General features: G+C 45.9%; 1 protein-coding gene across 8 annotated transcripts in view; it reads left to right on the top strand.

The window, feature by feature from the left end:
• The first annotated feature begins 7,672 nt into the window (after nucleotides 1–7,672).
• The window catches only part of LOC146182437 (uncharacterized), a 40,905-nt gene continuing 29,564 nt past the window's right edge, over nucleotides 7,673–19,013 (top strand). Inside the window, exons 1-4 of one of the 8 annotated variants that reach the window (XM_084577537.1) lie at nucleotides 7,673–7,753; nucleotides 7,829–7,904; nucleotides 10,396–10,506; nucleotides 11,725–11,796. In XM_084577537.1, the coding sequence (XP_084433663.1) occupies nucleotides 11,760–11,796 (37 nt within the window). In that variant the 5' untranslated portion in view covers nucleotides 7,673–7,753; nucleotides 7,829–7,904; nucleotides 10,396–10,506; nucleotides 11,725–11,759. The other 7 variants (XM_084577538.1, XM_084577534.1, XM_084577540.1 and 4 more) reach the window with 7 other exon arrangements.

Below are 19,013 nucleotides of genomic sequence, written 5' to 3'. Positions count from 1 at the left end.
CCTTACATCACCAAAAAAAGACGTTGGGAGAAAAAACTGGGTCAGCAGGAACAGCTGGCTGATGCAACGCAAAACTGCGAGCGAGCGGGACGCTCAAGAACCAGAAATGGTGAAGAGGACCCCCGGCTACTAAGAAGGAGATCGAGATCAAACAGCAAGGACTGCCACCACTTCACAGCCAAAGAGGGGGACTTCCCAAGGCTGGAGGAAGGAGCCACCGCCAACTCTACGCGACGCCGCTCGAGCTCCGGTACCAGGGACCGTTCCAGCTCTGGACGAAGCCGCTCCAGTTCGAGGACCTTGGCCGACTCATCCACTGCCAGCAGCTCCGGGTGCTTTACACGGGACCCCAAGACGTCGTGGGGACCACCTGCACGCAGACGCAGTCCGAGCGAAGATCGAAAAACGGTAAGCTTCACGGTTAGCAGTTCCCAGGTAAATAGGGAGGCAGACGAGAGAACTAAAAAACTAGAAAAAGAGAATCGAGAGCTCAAGAGCATGCTCAGCATGCTCACTACAGAGATTCAAAATTTAAGAATGGAAAAGAGTACCCCCCCTCCTCCACCGAGGAACCAACTGGTACCCCAAAAACAGGTACAGAAACAGATGCTCTCTTCCCCGCCTACAAAGGTCGTAGTCGCGCGCCCTGAGCAGAAGGATAATGAAGAGGAGGAAATGATTACTGAAACAATCAGGCCACCCCCGCAAAAACGTAAAGGGAACGAGACGGATCCGCTGGTGGCATTAGAAAGGAGACTGGACGCTAAATACGAAGCAAGATTTGAAAGAATCGAGACCCTCCTCACCCAATTAATGGGTGCGGTAAATCAAATGCAGACGCAATTCACCGGGATGCAGAACGCCTTCACCGAGAGGCTAACTACATTAGAAAAGACTGTGACCCCAATTCAACAAAATGGACAGGCGCAGTAAAAATGAAGACTCTCTGGTGTGGCAGTGGAACTGCCGCGGCTTCCAACGAAAGCGAGCGCTCTTGCAACAGCACTTAGAGCAGAGCGCCGAAAAACCTTTAGCTATAGCCCTTCAGGAAACAGGAAAAGGTCTACCAAAATTATCGGGATATCAGGCGTTCCACGGTAATCGGGGAGAAAAATCCCGCGTCTCCACGCTAGTTAAAAGACACATAGCGGTAGTCGAGCATGAGGTCAACTCACGAGACATCGAAGCTGTATTAATAGAAATTATCACTGGTCGCAAGGAAGAGGCTAGTCTCTTCATCTTAAATTTGTACAGCACCCCCCAGCAGAGAAAGGTACGTTTCCGCGCCCTCTTCCGCAAAGCGATCAAAACAGCAGGAAGCAATACTCTTATAATTCTAGGAGACTTCAATGCCGCCCACCAAGAATGGGGCTACAATAGACACGACCCCAAGGGTAGGCAACTGTGGGAGGACATACATGAGCTCGGCCTCACCCTGCTGACGGACCCTAGCTGTCCGTCCAGGATGGGAAACAGCGTCTGTGCAGACACCACCCCGGACCTTACCTTAGGAAAAAACACGGGAGACGCAGTCTGGAAAAACACAGCTCAAAATTTTGGCAGCGACCACTTTGTTCTGGCTCTCACCCTCAGCAAGGGCGTCAAAACGCGTCGCCTCAAAAAACCCAAAATCACCGATTGGGACAGGTTTAGGCAAATCAGAGAAAACTGCGAATCGGGAGATGAAATCCAAAACATAGAGCAATGGGCAGAGACGCTTAAGAAACAAGTAGAGAAAGCAACCACGACCCTACGGGAGGACGATGCGCCGGTGACGGTTGACAGCAAACTCCTTCATATGTGGGAAGCAAAATGCGGCATGGAGAGGCGTCTCCGGTCGCAAAGATGGAACAGGAACCTTAGGCGAAGGATAGCAAGATATAACAAAGAGATTGAAGATTACGCAGTAAAACTTTGCGAACAAAACTGGTGTAGTAGGTGTGACGAGATGGAAGGGAACATGAGCCTTGCTAATACGTGGAGCCTACTCAGACACCTACTTGATCCTGACAATTCGAAAACTCAATCGGGCATAAGACTGACGAAAGCCAGACACGCGTTCGAGGGCACGGACGGGGAACTCATGGCGAAACTAATTAACATGTACGTAGGCGACACGCAAACCTTACCCCTGCCGGATTACGAAGGACCCTTAAACGAGGCCCTAGACGCGCCGATCACGGAGGCGGAGGTTCGCGCCGAAATATTAGGCCTAAAAACAAAATCGGCTCCCGGCCCAGACGGAATCACAAACAAGGTTCTCCGAAATTTGGACGATAATTCCATCCGCGCGCTCACCAAGTACATGAGAATCGTATGGGACAGAGGCCGCCTCCCACAACAGTGGAAGACGGCAAACGTAATTTTGATACCGAAGCCAGGCAAACCCCCTAAACTAGAGAACTTACGACCAATCTCTCTAACATCCTGTATAGGGAAATTGATGGAGCGGGTAGTCCAAACGCGACTAACGCGTTTCATGGAGCTTAACGACCTGTGGCCACACGAAATGGTTGGGTTCCGGCCCGGCCTGTGCACACAGGACGTAATGCTCCGCTTGAGACACGATATCATAGAAAGCGAAACCAGGGACGCGAGGGTACTACTAGGTCTAGACCTGACAAAGGCGTTCGATAACGTAAAACACGCGGCAATTCTTTCTGGTCTCCAAGAATTGGGGGTCGGAAAGAAAACGTACGACTACGTAAAAGACTTCCTGTCGGGTAGAACGATAAAGATAAAGTTTCAGGACATTGAATCCTCCACCGTCAAACTAGGAAGCAGGGGTACGCCACAGGGTTCGGTGCTGTCCCCGTTCCTCTTTAATGTTGCCATGCGAAACCTCCCGGCAGAACTGAGGAAAGTGGAAAACTTGAAATTCAGTATGTACGCGGACGACGTCAACCTGTGGGCTACCCAGGGGAGTGACGCGAGCATCGAGGAGCGCTTGCAAGCGGCGGCGGACACCGTCGTGTCCTACGCGGCCGAAAGGGGCCTCTCGTGCTCTCCACAAAAATCGGAACTGTTTATATACAACCCGAAGGCGCTCAGGTGTAAACGCCAGATAAACATCAGCGTAACAGTAGACGGCCAAATAGTGCCAAAAGTCGAACAAATTAGGATCTTGGGGCTGTTTCTACAAGCAGATGGGTACAACGATACAACGGTAAAGAAACTGAACGCGTACGCCACGCAAGTCACGGGTCTGTTCAGGAGAATCGCACTAAAGGGTCGGGGCCTTAAGGAACGAAGCCTCCTGAAACTAATGCAGGCTTACATCACTAGCCGCATATGTTACGCCACACCATTCCTAAACATTAGATCAGACGAAAGGCAGAGAATAGACGCACTCATCAGACGATGCGCGAAGAGGGCTCTGGGACTACCCATCTCGACCTCGACTGAACGCCTCCTCGAAATGGGGGTGCACAACAACTGGACGGAACTAGCGGAGGCTGTGCGCATGGCGCAACTAGAAAGATTAAGCAGAACCACCACGGGCAGAACCATCCTCGGCTGGGTGGGACTGCAGTCAGATAGAGGAACAAGCCACAAAGTAGACATTCCACGAGAGTGTCGCGAATATATAATAGTGCCCCCCCTACCTAAAAACATGCACCCTACGTACAACAAGGAGAGGAGACAAAAGAGGGCCGAGACGCTCGCAAAGAAAGCGGGGAAAATGAAGCCGGGGGAGGTCGCCTACGTGGACGCGGCTAGCGGGAAGTCGGGGGCGGCGGTGGCTGTGGTCGTCAACGGCCGCGGCGTGCCCGCCGCCGCCGCGTCCGTTAGAAGCCGAAATGTAGACACGGCTGAAGAAGTTGCAATAGCGCTCGCTTGCGTTGGAACGGAAGCCAGCATAGTTATTAGTGACAGCAAAACAGCTGTCTGGAACTTTGGAAAAGGGAGGGTCTCGACGGAGGCAGCCAAAATTTTAGAGAAAAGAAAACTTGAAAGAAAGATTCGAATTATTTGGACCCCCGCGCACGAGTCCGTCCCCGGCAACGAGGCGGCGCACGAGCTAGCCCGAGCTCTCTACTTCCGGGCAGCCGTAGAGCCGCCTGATTGCGATGGGATGGACGAGAGGCTGCAAACTTATAAGGAAATTTTAGAACACTACAGACTTAGCAGAAGGTCCCTGCCACCACCGGACCGAACGCTAACTAACAAGGAGGCCGTCGCTTGGCGGCGCCTGCAAGCTGGGAATTTCCCAAGTCCCGTCTGGCTTTTCCACACGCAAGTGGAGGAAAAGGCGGACGATAGATGCGAAACCTGCGGAGAAAGGGGTACTCTTGATCACATAATCTGGCAATGCCTTGATTCCCCTGGCGCCAAGGAAAACATAAACAGTAGAGAAGCCTGGGAACTGCTACTGCGGAGCGAGTCCCCCGCCAACCAGCAGCAAGCTGTCCGCCTGGCGGCTGAAGCCGCGAAGAAACACTGTCACTTCGCCTGTCTTTAGTCGCGGAGGCCCCGGCCTCCGTCCCATAGGCCTGCGTGCCGGGGGCGGGGAGTAGGGGGCCTCCTACATCGGTGGAAAAATAAAGTTCGTAACAACAACAACAACTGCCTTATCTACTTTAGTCTTTGGTACTTTCAAACTGCGCGCCAATCACTTCATATGCCCTTTTTTGGCTTGGCTTCAGGTTGCACGACGTCACAATTTCATTACCCATTTTAGTATTTGATACATTCAAATGTGGCACCAAGCCATTCGATGATGAGACCATTTTCGCCTTTACTTTTTCATTTTCTGCCTCTAATTACGTAATTAACCTATTAGCCTAATTATTTTTTCTCAAACAACATTACACCACCCTCTATCGATTGACACCACTGCCCTTTTTCGGCTCTACTTCAGATTGCGTGACGTCACATCCTTGACGTCACCCTAATTGACTGCCTTAATTAAATCTACTGCGTTTTTAGAGAAGGTCAGACGCTATTAAGTCCAAACCCCAATCGGGCATCAGGTTGGCTAAAGCCAGACATGCGCACGAAGGCACAGACGGCGAATTCATGGATAAATTAAAGCAAATGTACAGTCTAGAGCAAAAGTGGTATACAACACTCAGTCGGTGACGGTGACAATGCTCGGGAAAACTGCATCAAAAATGTCATCTAGTGACAGAAGCAGGGACAGTGACAGCAACACATGCATGTGGATAAAATGTGACACCGCCTCTGCTGTCTCAATCCCCAATTGCTCATTGGAGACATCACCTCCTGCGCCCTCCGGAGGCTCCCATTACGGAGGCAGAGGTAAGGGCAGAACTTTTCAGCCTAAAAATTAAATCTGCCCCGGGCCCCGATGGTATCACAAGGAGGATCCTAAGGAACTTGGTGACGACTCCATCATCGCCCTTACAGAGTACAAAGTTTGGACCAACGGGAAACTACCCCAGCAATGGAAGCAGACGAACGTTTTACTAATCTCAAAGCCGGGCAAGCCCTCCAAACTTGAAAATCTTAGGCCAATCTCACTAATTTCATGTGTAGGGAAACTCGTGGAGCTAGTTGTGCAGGCTAGGCTCACAAAGTACATAGAACGAAATGACTTGTGGCCTAATGAAATGATCGGCTTTCGGTCTGGACTGAGCACACAGGACGTGATGCTCAGATTAAAACACGATATCTTGGACGCAAAGTCAAAAGATTCTAAAGTGACTTTGGGGCTAGACTTGACAAAGGCGTTCGATAACTTCAAGCACGAGGCTATACTCCAAGGCTTAATCAACATAGGTGTAGGCAAGAAAACTTACAATTACATAAAGGACTTTCTGTCACACAGAAACGTCTGCATAAAGCTCCAATGACATCGAGTCCCCCGCAGTGGAGCTAGGGAGCAAGGGCACGCCGCAAGGCCCTGTCCTATCGCTTTTCCTCTTCAACATGGCCATGAAAGGACTCCCCACGGCCCTCAAGAAAATTGAAGGTCTAAATTTCAGCATATACGCGGATGATGCAAAACCTGTGGATTAACCAGGGGAACGACGCGAGCATAGAAGAGCGTTTGCAGGAGGCAGCGGACACGGTAGATGCCTACGCCGCCGATAGGGGCCTCTCGTGCTCGCCGCAAAAATCGGAACTATTCGTCTACAAACCTCATCACAGGATCCCTTAGGTCCTTAGGAGAAACATAGACTCAAAATTTGAAATTAAAGTCGGAGGTAAAACTGTTCCTAAAGTAGAACAAATCAGAATCCTGGGATTATTTATCCAGGAAAACGGATACAATGCGGCATCATAAAAAAAAGCTAGACGACTACGCGTCGCAAGTTCTCGGCATCTTTAGGAGAATCTCCCTTAGGGGCAGAGGCCTTAAAAAGAGAAGCCTACAGGCTTACATCTTTAGCCGAGTGTCCTACGCTGCACCCTTCCTAAATCGGATGAAAAGAGGAAATTAGACTCTCTCATCCGAAGATGTATCAAGAGAGCCCTAGGACTCCCGATGTGCACCTCTGCGGAGAAACTCCTCTCCATGGAAGTGCATAATAACTGGGAAGAATACGCAGAGGCAATTCGCATGTCTCAGCTAGAAACACTTAGCCCCACTACCACCTGCAGAGACATCTTGCAGAAGACAGGCTTGCAGTCTGACCGCGGGTAGGGAGAAAATAGAGATACCCCCACTCCCGAGGAATATGCATCCGGAGCATAATACCGAGAGGAGGAATAAGAGAGCCGAATCGCTAACAAAACGCTTCGGAAAAATGGATCCAGCCGTCGTCCACCACCGAAGCAGTGGCGGGTGCAATGACGACCTACAATAGATAATTTGGTTGCTGGCTAGCCTCCACCTCAAGCGGCGTTGACCTACCGTACCAGCCCCGTGGGGCTAGGAACTGCCACCCTTCACCACCTCAGCTCCCCCAACTCGTTGCCCCTTTTTGTATTGTGTAAATAATGTACAAAGCTCCCCCTGTCATTTCTTGCTATCGCTCTCATCTGTACTTACTTTCGCTGTCCTCATGCCTATCTTTTTTTTTTTTTATTTATTTCCTGCCGGCCGCGCGAGTGCATCACAATTTAGATAGCAGTTGCCACGGTCGGAAACTCTTTTCCTTCCTACCACCACCACCACTGCCTCCACCACCACCACGAGCTTCATTGTGCAGCGTCCCACTGAGCGGTTATATAATTTTTTCGCCAGCCTCTAAACATAACAGTCCAGACAAAAGCCTGATGAGTTGCGTACTTTCGAAATTTCCGTTCTCTAGAATAAAGTTGGAGCTGTTCCAAAGTATCAGGGCATGGTAGCAAGCGCGTCTGTGCTGTCTGTTCTCTCTGTGGACGTAATTGCACTCATGTTGCCGAAGCCTGAAGCGCAAAAAGGACAGGAACGTGAGAGACGCAGGATAAAGCGCTCTCTCGTGTCGCTCATACGTGCCTGTCTTTTATTTTTGATTTGTTTATTTATTATTATTATTATTTTTTTGCGCTTCAGGTTTCTCCAATTGAGCAAACTCCACCAACTAGCCTAAGAAGCAGCTAGCTTTGGTAATTTTATCGTGCAGTGTATGGCCTCGGCGCCCGCACTGTTCACGTATTGAATGATGAGTTATTCACCCGAATGGCAGCAACTTATTATCCAAAAGTACTTAACTATTTCACGAATGCAGATGAGGCTGCTTTGCAGCGCTTATCGTGGAAGCAGACGACACCCTCAGTCCGCCGCGTTCGCGTCGACCGCCCTGCCGAGTGGTGACGTAGACTCACGTGAAAACAGCGAGCGACCGCCCAAACCTGTGAGGTGTGACCAGTCACGGTGTGACATCTGTCTGTGCATCAGCTGTGTTGTAGGTTGTAACAGTGCACTTGGTTTTAGGTGCTGCGTTGGTGCTCGTGGCACGGTGATACCAGTGGCGACGGAATGGGTGGCGACAACTTTGGTTTGCGAATAGGTGCGTTTGTGAGCAGCTGCAGTCGCCAATGTATGCTAGACATTTCCATTTCTCTCTGCGCGGTCTAATTGTCTCAATCTCTCAGTACATGCATGCAGCAGCATGCTGGTGAAGTGCTTTTCCTTGCGCGGTTCTCGGCGCTCGGTTTGGCGGGTTGCAAGCCCCTTCGCGGTTTTACTAGTCGTAACGTGAAAAGCTCTGCAAATGTCTAGTTACTGACAGTGGCGTCGCGAGGGGGGTGCGGTCCGCACCGGGTGCAGCGCTCAGGGGGGCGAAGTATTATTTAGGCGTGCATTGGTGACGCTGAGAGATTGACTGGTAATTGATCTTCTCGTAGAACGAATTATTTTGTTGTGAGGAGTGCTTGAAAACACCAGAGACTCCTCGCCATTTCAACGTTCGACCTGGCCTGTGTACGTGCGTGTACCCTGGAAACACGAGCATTAACCCGACACCCATCGGAAGCCCCTGCTCAATAGTTAGACGACACCCGTCCGCCGCAAGGCCTTCGATCCTTTGTGTATGTGCAGTTCACTCTCCCTTCCTAAGCGAGGACCGCTGGCAATATCCTCCGGTAGTCGTCTTGTTCGTTATCTCCTGTGCCTTTCTCACCCCTCGGCCCAGTCACACATCCGCCTCACACTTTCAAAACGCCGAAAGGCGCGGAATGCAATTCCTCAGTGGAATGGCAAGTAGATCACCGTGAGCTGACCAGAAAGAAAGAAAGAAAAAAAAAAAGAAAAAACAGGAGGGTACCTTTAGAAAGGCCATGCAATTTAACAGGGGAATTGAGAGCGAATGTACTTACCGAAGGGTGCTCACGTAGTGCATTATGCTGTTATAATTTTTCTCTGAAAAAGGCAAATTCATTGTTAAAATGAGAAACGCAACTGAAAGCTTTAAAAAACATATATTTTCTGTTGGTATGGCATCAATGCGCGTTGGTAACATTGCAGTCTGGATGCAGGAGTCAACTTGCACCTTTTAGAGAAAAGGAGAGGAGATAAGGTAAATCTAGAGAATGCAAAGTAAGAGAAAACCTATGCATATGTGGCATGTGAAGGGCTCTGTGTTTTAGACCTAACTACAATGCATGGCATTGAAAGTTTTGAGGAACGGGTTCGGTTACAGAGTGAGTTGAAATAGTGTTTCTCTGTGAACTCCTTGTTTTTATGGTCTCATACTGGGCAATCGCCTTTCTTAAGCTTCTTGCTCAGTGGATTTCCTCGTAACTTACACATGCTGGTGTTCGTGCCTTTTTCAGAATTATGTACTTTTATGTGATGCTTTGGTAAATTATCAGTCGAGGGGACGAGCGCTGTGGCTAAGTGTTAAAAAGGAAATAAATGCCACTTCACTCGCACTGCGTGGTTGGGTGCAGAGTGAACTTGACTTCAAAGCAAACCATGAGGACAGAGGAGGTAAAAAGTAAGTTGCGATTCGGTTCTTAAAACGAAGAGGGGGGGGGGGAGCTCACCACACCGGGTGCGGGTGTGGTGATACGCAGCCACTGATACGCAGGCAGCCCTTGCACCTTACTTTTGAAGCCTTGTCACCTTGAAAAATCATGAACCTACCTATGAATTGAAGGAAGTATGGGATTGTCCACTTCTCTTTCCACAAGGCTATGGTGATACCATTAGGCTCATAACCTCTACCTGAAAAAAATGTCAGCACACAATAAATGGCAGAAGTGAACATCAATGTTTTTGCCATTCCTTTTCATAGGCAATACAGTAAAACCTCGTTACAAGAGACACTCAAGGGACCCAAAAAAGATGTCTCTTGTAACCAAAAATTCTTACCAATTCGCGTGTGCGGCAGTTTCGATTCCCTTAACTAAATTCTGTTCCATATCAGTGTCCTGCTTTGTTGTACTATGTCAGGAACCAAGAATGAGTGCCTCCTCTTGACTGGGAAGCCAAATGTCCCTGTTGTTTCAGTCGCACAAGAATGTTATGACAGTGGCTGAAATAATAAGGACATTTTGACTGTTGTTATTGTTTCAGCCACTGTCATCATTCCTGTGTGACAAACAACAGGGACATTTTGACTTCCCAGTCAAAAGGCGGCATTCCTTGGTTCCTGAGATATTGCAACAAAAAAGGATGCTGATATGGAACAGAATTTAGTCAAGGGAATCTAAACTGCCGCACATATGAGTTGGTACGAGTCAGCTGCGTTGCATGAGTGTACCTGAGTTAATTGTGTGTCTTATAAATAGTGAATAAGTTACTTTAAGGACCTGCAAAAGTTGCCCTTAGTAACAGAGTGTCTCTTGTAACCATGCCTCTTGTATACAATGTTGTTAACATGGCAAACATGGGAAAACCAACCAAACCATTTTCAAGTCTCTGTTATAGCAGAGTGTTTCTTGTAGCCATGTCTCTTGTAATGAGATTTTGCTGTAATATAATCATGTAACGTGCTGTAGGAAAGTAGCATGCAGCATGAATCTCATTGGTACTACCCCCTTTTACATCCCTGTTAGGCCACACTCCTTCCGTGCCCACCAAGTTCTGAAAGCTGCAATCCAACTGGCTTTCTTTTGCCCCTGAAGGAAGAGCTGAGCCGGCTCTAAATCATTGGGACTTGGGTTTTGGTAGGAGATTCTTCACAGTTTACAGCAGTTATCATAACCATCCAAACAGGGAATTCTGTCGAAGTTTCGCTTTCCTTGTTTTACAAAGATATGCACCATTTTTGTTCCTATTCTATGCTTCAGACATGTTGGTATTCAGAGCAGTGTGATAAGCACATTTCAGGTGAATAGGGGGAACTATGCCATTTTATTCAGCTGAGAGAAACAGAGTTTTGGGGTTAATGTTTTTCTTACTTGAAAAATGGTGCAGTATCCCAGTGGCTGGTTATCTCCAACTGGCAATAGCTGGAGTGTGATGTTTTATTGAGGGTTGTCCTTCGAAACAGTTGCCTTGGTATTCTTGAACACGTGTGGTCTGGTGTTTTTCCCTCATGCTTGTTCTATAACTGGCAGTTCATAATAGGTAGTTTATCATTACGACCACAGGAGATTGCGACCATACTAGACAACTTACGGCAGTTTAAAATATAGGCAGGAGAATATTTGGAACCCCACTTTTCACAGTAAAAAAAAAAAAAGTTTGCAACTAGTGCATCTTGCCAGTACTTGTCTCTGGGGCTTGTGAAGTGTACTAAAAGTAGGAGGCATACAGTATAATGATCAATAGCAGGGAGAGTGATAAGCTTAGAATAGTTTCATAAATTAAACGGGGGATTTCGGAGGGTTCTGGCACATATTACAAGTTCTATAATACACAGAAAGTATATTGACCAGTTGCTTCTTGCATAGAAGATAGACGGCAGCGGAGCTTTTAGTTTTTAGAGGCGCGGATCAAATGACGAGATGGGAAACTTTTAAGGCTTTGGAGAAGGGGGGAAGTTCAGGCTGTTTACATATGTAGCGTCTCCGACTTTTTGTGGGCATGACTTGGGGTATGCATCAGGGATGAGTAATTACCTAAACTAAAACCAACTATCAAAACTTTTTATTCGGGGTGCAAAAGAGAAATTTCAGTGTCTGCAGTCTGCTGCCAATTGAGACAAGGAGCTGAAATGCGGCATACTTCTTTGGTGTCATTGCGGACAAATGAGATATGCAGAATAGTACACATGGTCTAAGCTATACAGAACATGTAAGCTAGTGACATTTCTTTGTACGCCGTGCAAGGGGAGAGCTCTGGTGCCAAAGCAGACTCCATTATTGCCCTGGCCAAGGCTGTATTATATGTTGGTGCCTTTTTGATGGGGCATTGAGTGCTCTCACTTTTGTTCCTTTCAGGCTTATGCTGATTCTGGGAAGCTACCATCGGCAGCATGAGTGATTTTTGTGCCAAGGTGACTCCAAGTGAAGGTTAGTGGGGGGACCACCATCACCTTCTTTTTCGACCTGTAGATGATTGGAGCCTTAGCTCTGTTAGCAGATGCTCATGAACTTATTTGTGCCATATTTTTCAGAGCTTGAGTCTGAGAAAATGTGCAAGCTAGTAATGTGTACTTGCTAAGCATGTGAAGTGGGAAGCTATCACTCTGTTTCCTTGTGTGCTGCCACGGAAGGGAATATTGTGATGACATCTACTTGGTGTAAACAAGGTGGCATTAAAAGAACCAGGAATTAAGTTGAAAGGTTGCAGGCAAATGTGTTTATTGTGTAGAACGAATTCTTTTGAGCATTTGGCTAAGTATAACTCTTTGGAATGGAAGCGGAGATATAAATAATTTGGAAATACTCTTCATCAAGGTATATGTCACAAGTATGGTGATGTCAGGGTTAGTGACAGGTCGCCAGCCACAGTGGCTGCACTTCCAGTTGTTGCAAATGTCGTCTGCTGATGTTGATGCATAAACCCGTTGGGTGTGTGCAATTGGGGCCAATGCTGTCGTGCACATGGTTCCAGTTTTTGGTGCTGCATCTTTCTGTTGATGGCAGCCATACTTCAACCCCCATGTTCATTGCTGCAGACAGCGGAGACAACCGAAATTCAGCATACCTCATGTCAACTCATTATGTGTTTGTTTGTGGGTGGGTCGAGTTTATAAGCTTTCACCTTTTCTTTGCAGATGTTTTTGGACGTGTTATTTGTGGGGAGGGGGGGAGTAGGAATGTCATTTTTAATTACTGATATCTTAATCGCTAATGAAGCTAGCCCCAAAATTCTTATGGCGTATAGGCGAGTGATGGAATATCTTTCGCTTCTTGGCCTTCTCTATATGGTATTTTCTAGACTTCTGAAAGGGCCATTACCCGATAGGCAAAATCAAGTTTTGCTCCAGAATAGGTTTTTCTTGGGACGAGTGCTCTCCCGCTGGCTTTTTTCTCTAGATTAGAGCTCCTTGGTATGCCATATGATTTGCCCATTCCACCAAAAAATGCATGACCTGGAAATGTAGGCTGGGAGAGGTCAATTCTTCACTACTGTTTCAATGCCACTTGAAGCTTTGCAATGCTTGTTTCCGGCAGCATTTTAGTGCACACTATTGTTTTCCAATGCACATCATGCTTTAGTGTGTAATGGCTATGAGATTGCCCTTCACTCTAATCAGCTAATATAAAAGCACGCATTGTTCTGTGTTTGAAAATGATGCCGGCAACAACTTCATGCACTTTTTTCTCTTAATAGTTAGTACACCATAATTGATTCTCTAGATTCTGTCTGGTTGTATTGAAGTTTGTCAGCTAAAAACGCATCTATTGCTAATCAGCTAATATAAAAGCACGCATTGTTCTGTGTTTGAAAATGATGCCGGCAACAACTTCATGACCTTTTTTCTCTTAATAGTTAGTACACCGTAATTGATTCTCTAGATTCTGTCTGGTTGTATTGAAGTTTGTCAGCTAAAAATGCATCTATTTCCTAGAAAATTTTATTTGAATGTATTACTTTTTTCACAATACAAAGCACATAAAAAATCCTGACTATAAAATTTTAAAAAGTAAAAAAAGCAATTCATGATATTCAAAATGCACCACATTGCTGTTTCTCTTAGTTCTGAAAATTTGCAAGCCCAGCTGTAAAATGTTTTTTTATATTGTTCAGAACGGGTGCCCACTGCCCGGTTCACACAGCAGTTGTTAATAGGCTGATGCACCCATTCTCCCAAATATACCAGCAAAATGCAGTAAAGTGCTGAAAGTGACACCGAGATATTTTTATGCGATGTTTTGACGGCCACTTTTTGATTGAGGCAAAAAGCAAGGCGCCCGTGTGCTGTGCGATGTCAGTGCACGTTAAAGAACCCCAGGTGGTCGAAATTACCGGAGTCCTCTACTACGGCGTCTCTCATAGCCTGAGTCGCTTTGGGACGTTAAATCCCACAAACCAAACCTATTCTGATGTTTTTTTGATGCGGTTCTCTTGGAGGGTGAATTCATCATGGGTGTCGTTAGTGTTTATTCACATCCACTCAGTGTTTTCAGTGTTGAACCTGAATTGATCGTCTCATGCTACTCAGGAGCAGATGTCTAGCAGTTGTTGGTCCATCCCTGATTCCGCTAGTACGGTAGCACTATATAATCGGCGAAAGCTAAACATGACATTTTGGTGTACTCTAGTTGCTTGTCTGCAGTTATCGCGTAGATTTGCAGGCCTGGTCCCTCACTGTTCAATGTTTGGAGGAGCTGTGTGATGTAAATATTAAATAGTAGTGTGGGACAATGGGCATCCTTGTTTTAACCCCATCTTTTGCTGGACCCCATTTGGTCTGAGCTCCTGGAGTGTGTACACTGCTGTGCACTCTTGGTATAGGTTCTTGAGCACATCGATGCTTTATTCTTCTAGTCCGATGTCCTGCAGTTTCTGTCAGAGCCTCGAGTGAAGGATGCCGTCATATGCTTTTTCTGTCGAGGAAGGATATATATACTGTAGATTTTGCTTTGTTTTTCTTTTCTAGAGCCTGGGTGAGCGTGAATAAATGATCACTCATCCTGCGGTTTCGTCTGAATCCATTTTGAGATTCTGTGAATGTGTTTTTGTTTTACAGACGTTTTCGTAGCCTATAGTTGAGGATTGAGCTGAGCAGTTTCTGGACATTGCTCAACATTGATATCGACCAATAGGCTTCTAGTTTCTCCAGAGGTTTTCCTTTGTCCTTGTGTATTACAGTTACTTTTGTTTCTTTACACGCAGGTGGGATTTGCTGCTATTCAAGGATGCTGTTGAAGTGGTTTTGTAGTCCTTTTCTTGCGTTTGTCTTTAGTGCTATTAGGAATTAATTCGGGATGTTATCGGTACCTGCTGCCTTTTGGTTTTTAAGGCTTCTGATGCATTGTTTCAGATCTCTTGTGGATATTGGGCTCAGCAGATTATGTTCCCTTTCTGCCCTCTTCTTCATAAAAGAGGTTGCGTTTGGTTCCTCTTGTGAGTTGTCTCGGGGGGCTCAGAAGTATGACGTAAGGTATGTTTCCTTCTCTTCTTTGGTACTTAAGGTGAATCCAGAAGTGGTGTGTATGGCATTTGTTTTAGCAGGAGACTTCTCTGGTTGTAAGGGGGTCAATGTACATCCATAACCTTTGACTGAAATGCTTGCGTTCCTTCAATATATAGACTTCTTGTTGTTTGAAGGTGGTGTCGATTTTTTGGCTACCAATTGTTTCACCACTTGCTTCTTGCTTAGGTACCTTTGCCATGCTCTGGCTTTTGCTGTTGTGTCCTTTTCATTTGTATGTCGATGTAGTTTGGATAGCTTTCAGCATTTGGATATTCCTTCCTTGACTCCCTTGTTGAGCCATGGAGTTCGTTCCATTTGAGGCATCCCTTTCATCTTACCAAGGGTTTTGTTTGCCACTTGTAGGCATTGTTCTATGAATTCTTCATAGGTTTCAGTATTTTCTATATCTTTTCACTGAGTTGTGATGCAAATGCTTCCAGTTTGTCCTTGTCTCTCGTCTTCCAGTGTTTGTCTGGCTATGCTTTTTAACTTGTTTTTTTCTTTTTGAGTTTCATCAATATTTTGAAGTATTTTAATTCTATTATGGTCTCTGCCACAGATGAGCTCTTTGCTGTAGAGAACATAGCGATGGTAGATTTTTTAGTGTGACGTTTCCATGTGTATGTACCGTGGCTGAAATGGTCTAGATTTGCTATTGAGAGGTGGCATTCTTCTGCTAATCTGCCGAAGGCCGTCTCATCTCTTTCTTTTCATTCTCGCTCTGCTATATGGCAGATAAAGTCGTCCATAAGCAAAATTAAGCACCCACTGTATTTTTGCTTAATGTGTTTAGTGATGTATTCACATATTTGCTTATTCCATTAGTTGTCTTCAGATGCTGCAGCCATGTATATCACACATATAAATATTCTGAATTTCTTTATTTCTAGTTTGCCCCTACAGGTGTTCCTGACAGGAGTTTTGGTCTTTGCCGTGCAGATATTGCGGGTTGTTTGTGCTAGAAATCAGACTTCCCCTCCACGTTTGGTGCCTCCTTTTTTATTGTGGCCATAACCACTCTACCCCTTTGCATACGTGAGCCTCTTCGTCATCTCTGAGGTGTGTGTTTCAGTTAGATCGTATAAATCGATATTCTGTTGGTTGATTTTGTGTTGAACTTCTTCCCATTTCAGTTGCTGCCACCATGTTCAGTAAACAGATGCATAAATTCTTCTCTTTGTCTCCTGCTTAATTTTTTTGCATTTTCTTCTTGGAGGTTGAGAAGTTGTTCACAATTCTTTGGGCATTTTGGGTCTTGTGTGCTAACTTTGCTAACTTGGCGAATTTGCTCCTCTTTTGTATGGTTTGCGAATTTGATTATGCACAGCCAAAAAATGCTGTCGTCGTACTTAGTTGCTCCTTGATTTTATTCTGTTCATTTTTCTCCGTGTTTCCTTAGCTGTGATGCTAATGCTGCAATTTTTTGCTGTTTGGCTTCAAAGTGGGAGTTACTCGTTGGGCTTAGTTCGTTTTGATTCCTTGTTTTACGCAGGAAAATGTTGCCACTTCTTCGGAGTGCTTTATCGATGGTTTGTGGGTTCATTAGGGGCCATGGTTTGGCTTAGCCTTGTGTACTTTTTTACCAGTGGTGTCTTGTGAGGCCTAACTGACTGAGTGCAGTCGACACATCTTTCGGCACTCTCCTCACTGCTCGCTGCTCTGTACCTGTAGGGTGTCCTCGGTTTTGCGTAGTGGTTGTGTGCTGGAAGTTTTTCTGTCCTAAAAAAGGTGATTTGTTGGGCTAATTGGGGGCTCACCTGCTCGCCAGCTGATTCTGTGTAGTGGATGTCACTGAAACTGTCCTTGGGGAGGTCTACGGTCGTGGCTAGAAATTCTACATTGGGACCAAGTGAAACACACCTGGTGTTGGTTTAGTGGTTCCTTTTGCGGCAGGCGGCAGCAGATGGCCATGTGAATTTAGCTCCGGTATGGCACTGATGACATGTTGGTGTTGCGGTGCATTTGTACTCCAGGATGTCAGTTTGAGGTACTCCACTGACCCTCCAGCTTCTGTGCCATTTATGACATCGACAACACCTACTTGGATTACTAGTTGTAATCTTGTGTTTGTGGAGCCTGCTCTCAAGACATCTCCTTCTGTTTAGAGGAGTGTTTCTTGTAGAGTTGCTCCCGACTTGATGGTGATGTAGAGCGTTCGGTCGTTGACTTTTTCATATAGGTACTTTTTCAAATGATGAGCATTTGAGTCATCGAGAACTACATCAGGCGGCATTGTTGGGTGGACTGCAGTTGATTTACTGTCCTATCCGGTCACTGGTCGTTTGTTTTCGTCTTTGATTCAAAGAGGGCGCTGCTGAGTTGCCTTTATTTTGTTTCTTTTTGTTCTTTTGATTGCCCATTTTTATCCATGGGCCTACACTTACATCTGGTTAATTTTGTTGTGCATTTTCTTTACTTTGACTGGGTGGTAAGACCTGTGTGACAAGTCATGTGTTGTTTTTTTTTGTCTTCAGCTGGTGGATGGTTCTGCAACTGGTGGGGTGTTTTCTAATGTGCCAATTTTTTCGATCTTGTCTCGAAGCTCCGTCACCTCGGCTCGCAACCGTTCCCGTATTTCGCGTTCGAAGTTTAGTTCCTGCTGTAATTTTTGTTTTTCTGTTTGGCTTTCTATTTCTGATTTATGCCATTGCGTATTAAGTGCCTCGATTTCGAGGCTGATTTCGGTGCTCAGCTTTCTTTCTTGGTGTGTGTTGATCGATTGTAGTGCACTGATATCACGATAGATGGCGCTGCGCACGCGAAAGCAAAAAAAAGCAAACAAAACTAATGATTTTGGCAACAGGTACCGACGTGTGTGTGGTCGAACTTCGAGAATGAATGTCCCCTTTCCCATAGGTCACCAAGCTACACTTGAGAGCTGAGGTAATTCAGGACTTCCTCCTATCTTTTTATCTCATGAATTATTTCCCCTCTTTAGCTAAATAAGTAGCCAATTTCTAATCACTGGAAAATGTCATATTGCACCATGCAAAGTAGATACTTATTCGAAGCTTTTCTAGCCATTTCAGTCATTTTCTGCAGTAGGATACATTTCCAACATGTTCCATTTGTTGCAAATTCTCAAAAAAAAAAAAAAAAAAGTATTACTGTTTAGGCTGCTAACAGAAGTTTCCCATCAAATAGAACGCACTGCACAATTTCAGATTCCGAAACTGAAACGCAGTCACATTTTTAGCGCCGCCTAGTGGCCCATTTGTGCGACGTTGCTGCAATCGTTGAATGAATTGAAATTTAGGGGACGCTTCAGCCATGGAGGCACATTAGGAGGCATCCCCTTCTTCCATGGCCGACGTGATAGCCAACACCTCTGGTTTGAGGATGGGTGCATTTATGGCAAGATACCGGATGCATTTGCCAATTTGTTGTCGATATTTCAGTTTCTGGTTTGCATATGCGCTGCAGATATGACTGGAGGGCTCACTGCATGTGAAGTCTCAGTATGTCCTTCACTCACGAAGTAGTTAGTGCTTTTAGAACTCTACTCATTTGGTGTTGCTGGAACAAGTTCTGCAAATGTGTAGCCTAGCGTGTAGAGCAGTTTGCCATGGTCACAGCTGCCCTTGTATGGAAATTGAGATAAATAACTTTTGTGATGCAGTTTGAAGCCCTGCTATCCGAAATGGTTTATCGTGTGCATCTGTGGACAAGCAAGTGCAACAGTCCTGATTTTGCTCACGCATAACCACAGAAAATAAATGGGCTTTTATTTTCCGCTGTGACAGTCTTGCTGACATAGTTTTCAACGTGCTTTGGAAAGCTCATTAGTGTTTCAGCTCAAAATGTAATCGGGAATTGACGTAGTACTGACAATAACGTCATTGTTTTGTAATTGGGTGCTGTATGCGCTGGACAAGCTTCACTTCACGCGCTGCCTTGGCCTCGGCAGGCGTAACAGGCTGGATATGTGCGGTAATAGTTTCCTTATGGGTTAATTTTGGCAGCTTTGCCAAATTCAACCCCACACTCGGAAGTTTTCACATCAGACTGAGCAACAATGCGTATTGCCAGAATCGTTCAACATTGAAGGACACTGGCATAGCGGTGAATGAGTGATACAGCTTAGATGACTGGTCTTAACTTTTTAATTCGCAAATTTTAACTGTATATGAAAGTGGGGGTCTG

This window comes from Amblyomma maculatum, chromosome 8 (assembly GCF_055883805.1).
Source record: "Amblyomma maculatum isolate TAMU_Amacu chromosome 8, ASM5588380v1, whole genome shotgun sequence".
Classification (NCBI taxonomy): Eukaryota; Metazoa; Arthropoda; class Arachnida; order Ixodida; family Ixodidae; genus Amblyomma; species Amblyomma maculatum.
Note: the sequence above shows the minus strand (reverse complement) of the source record. Positions and strands in the feature narration are given on the sequence as shown.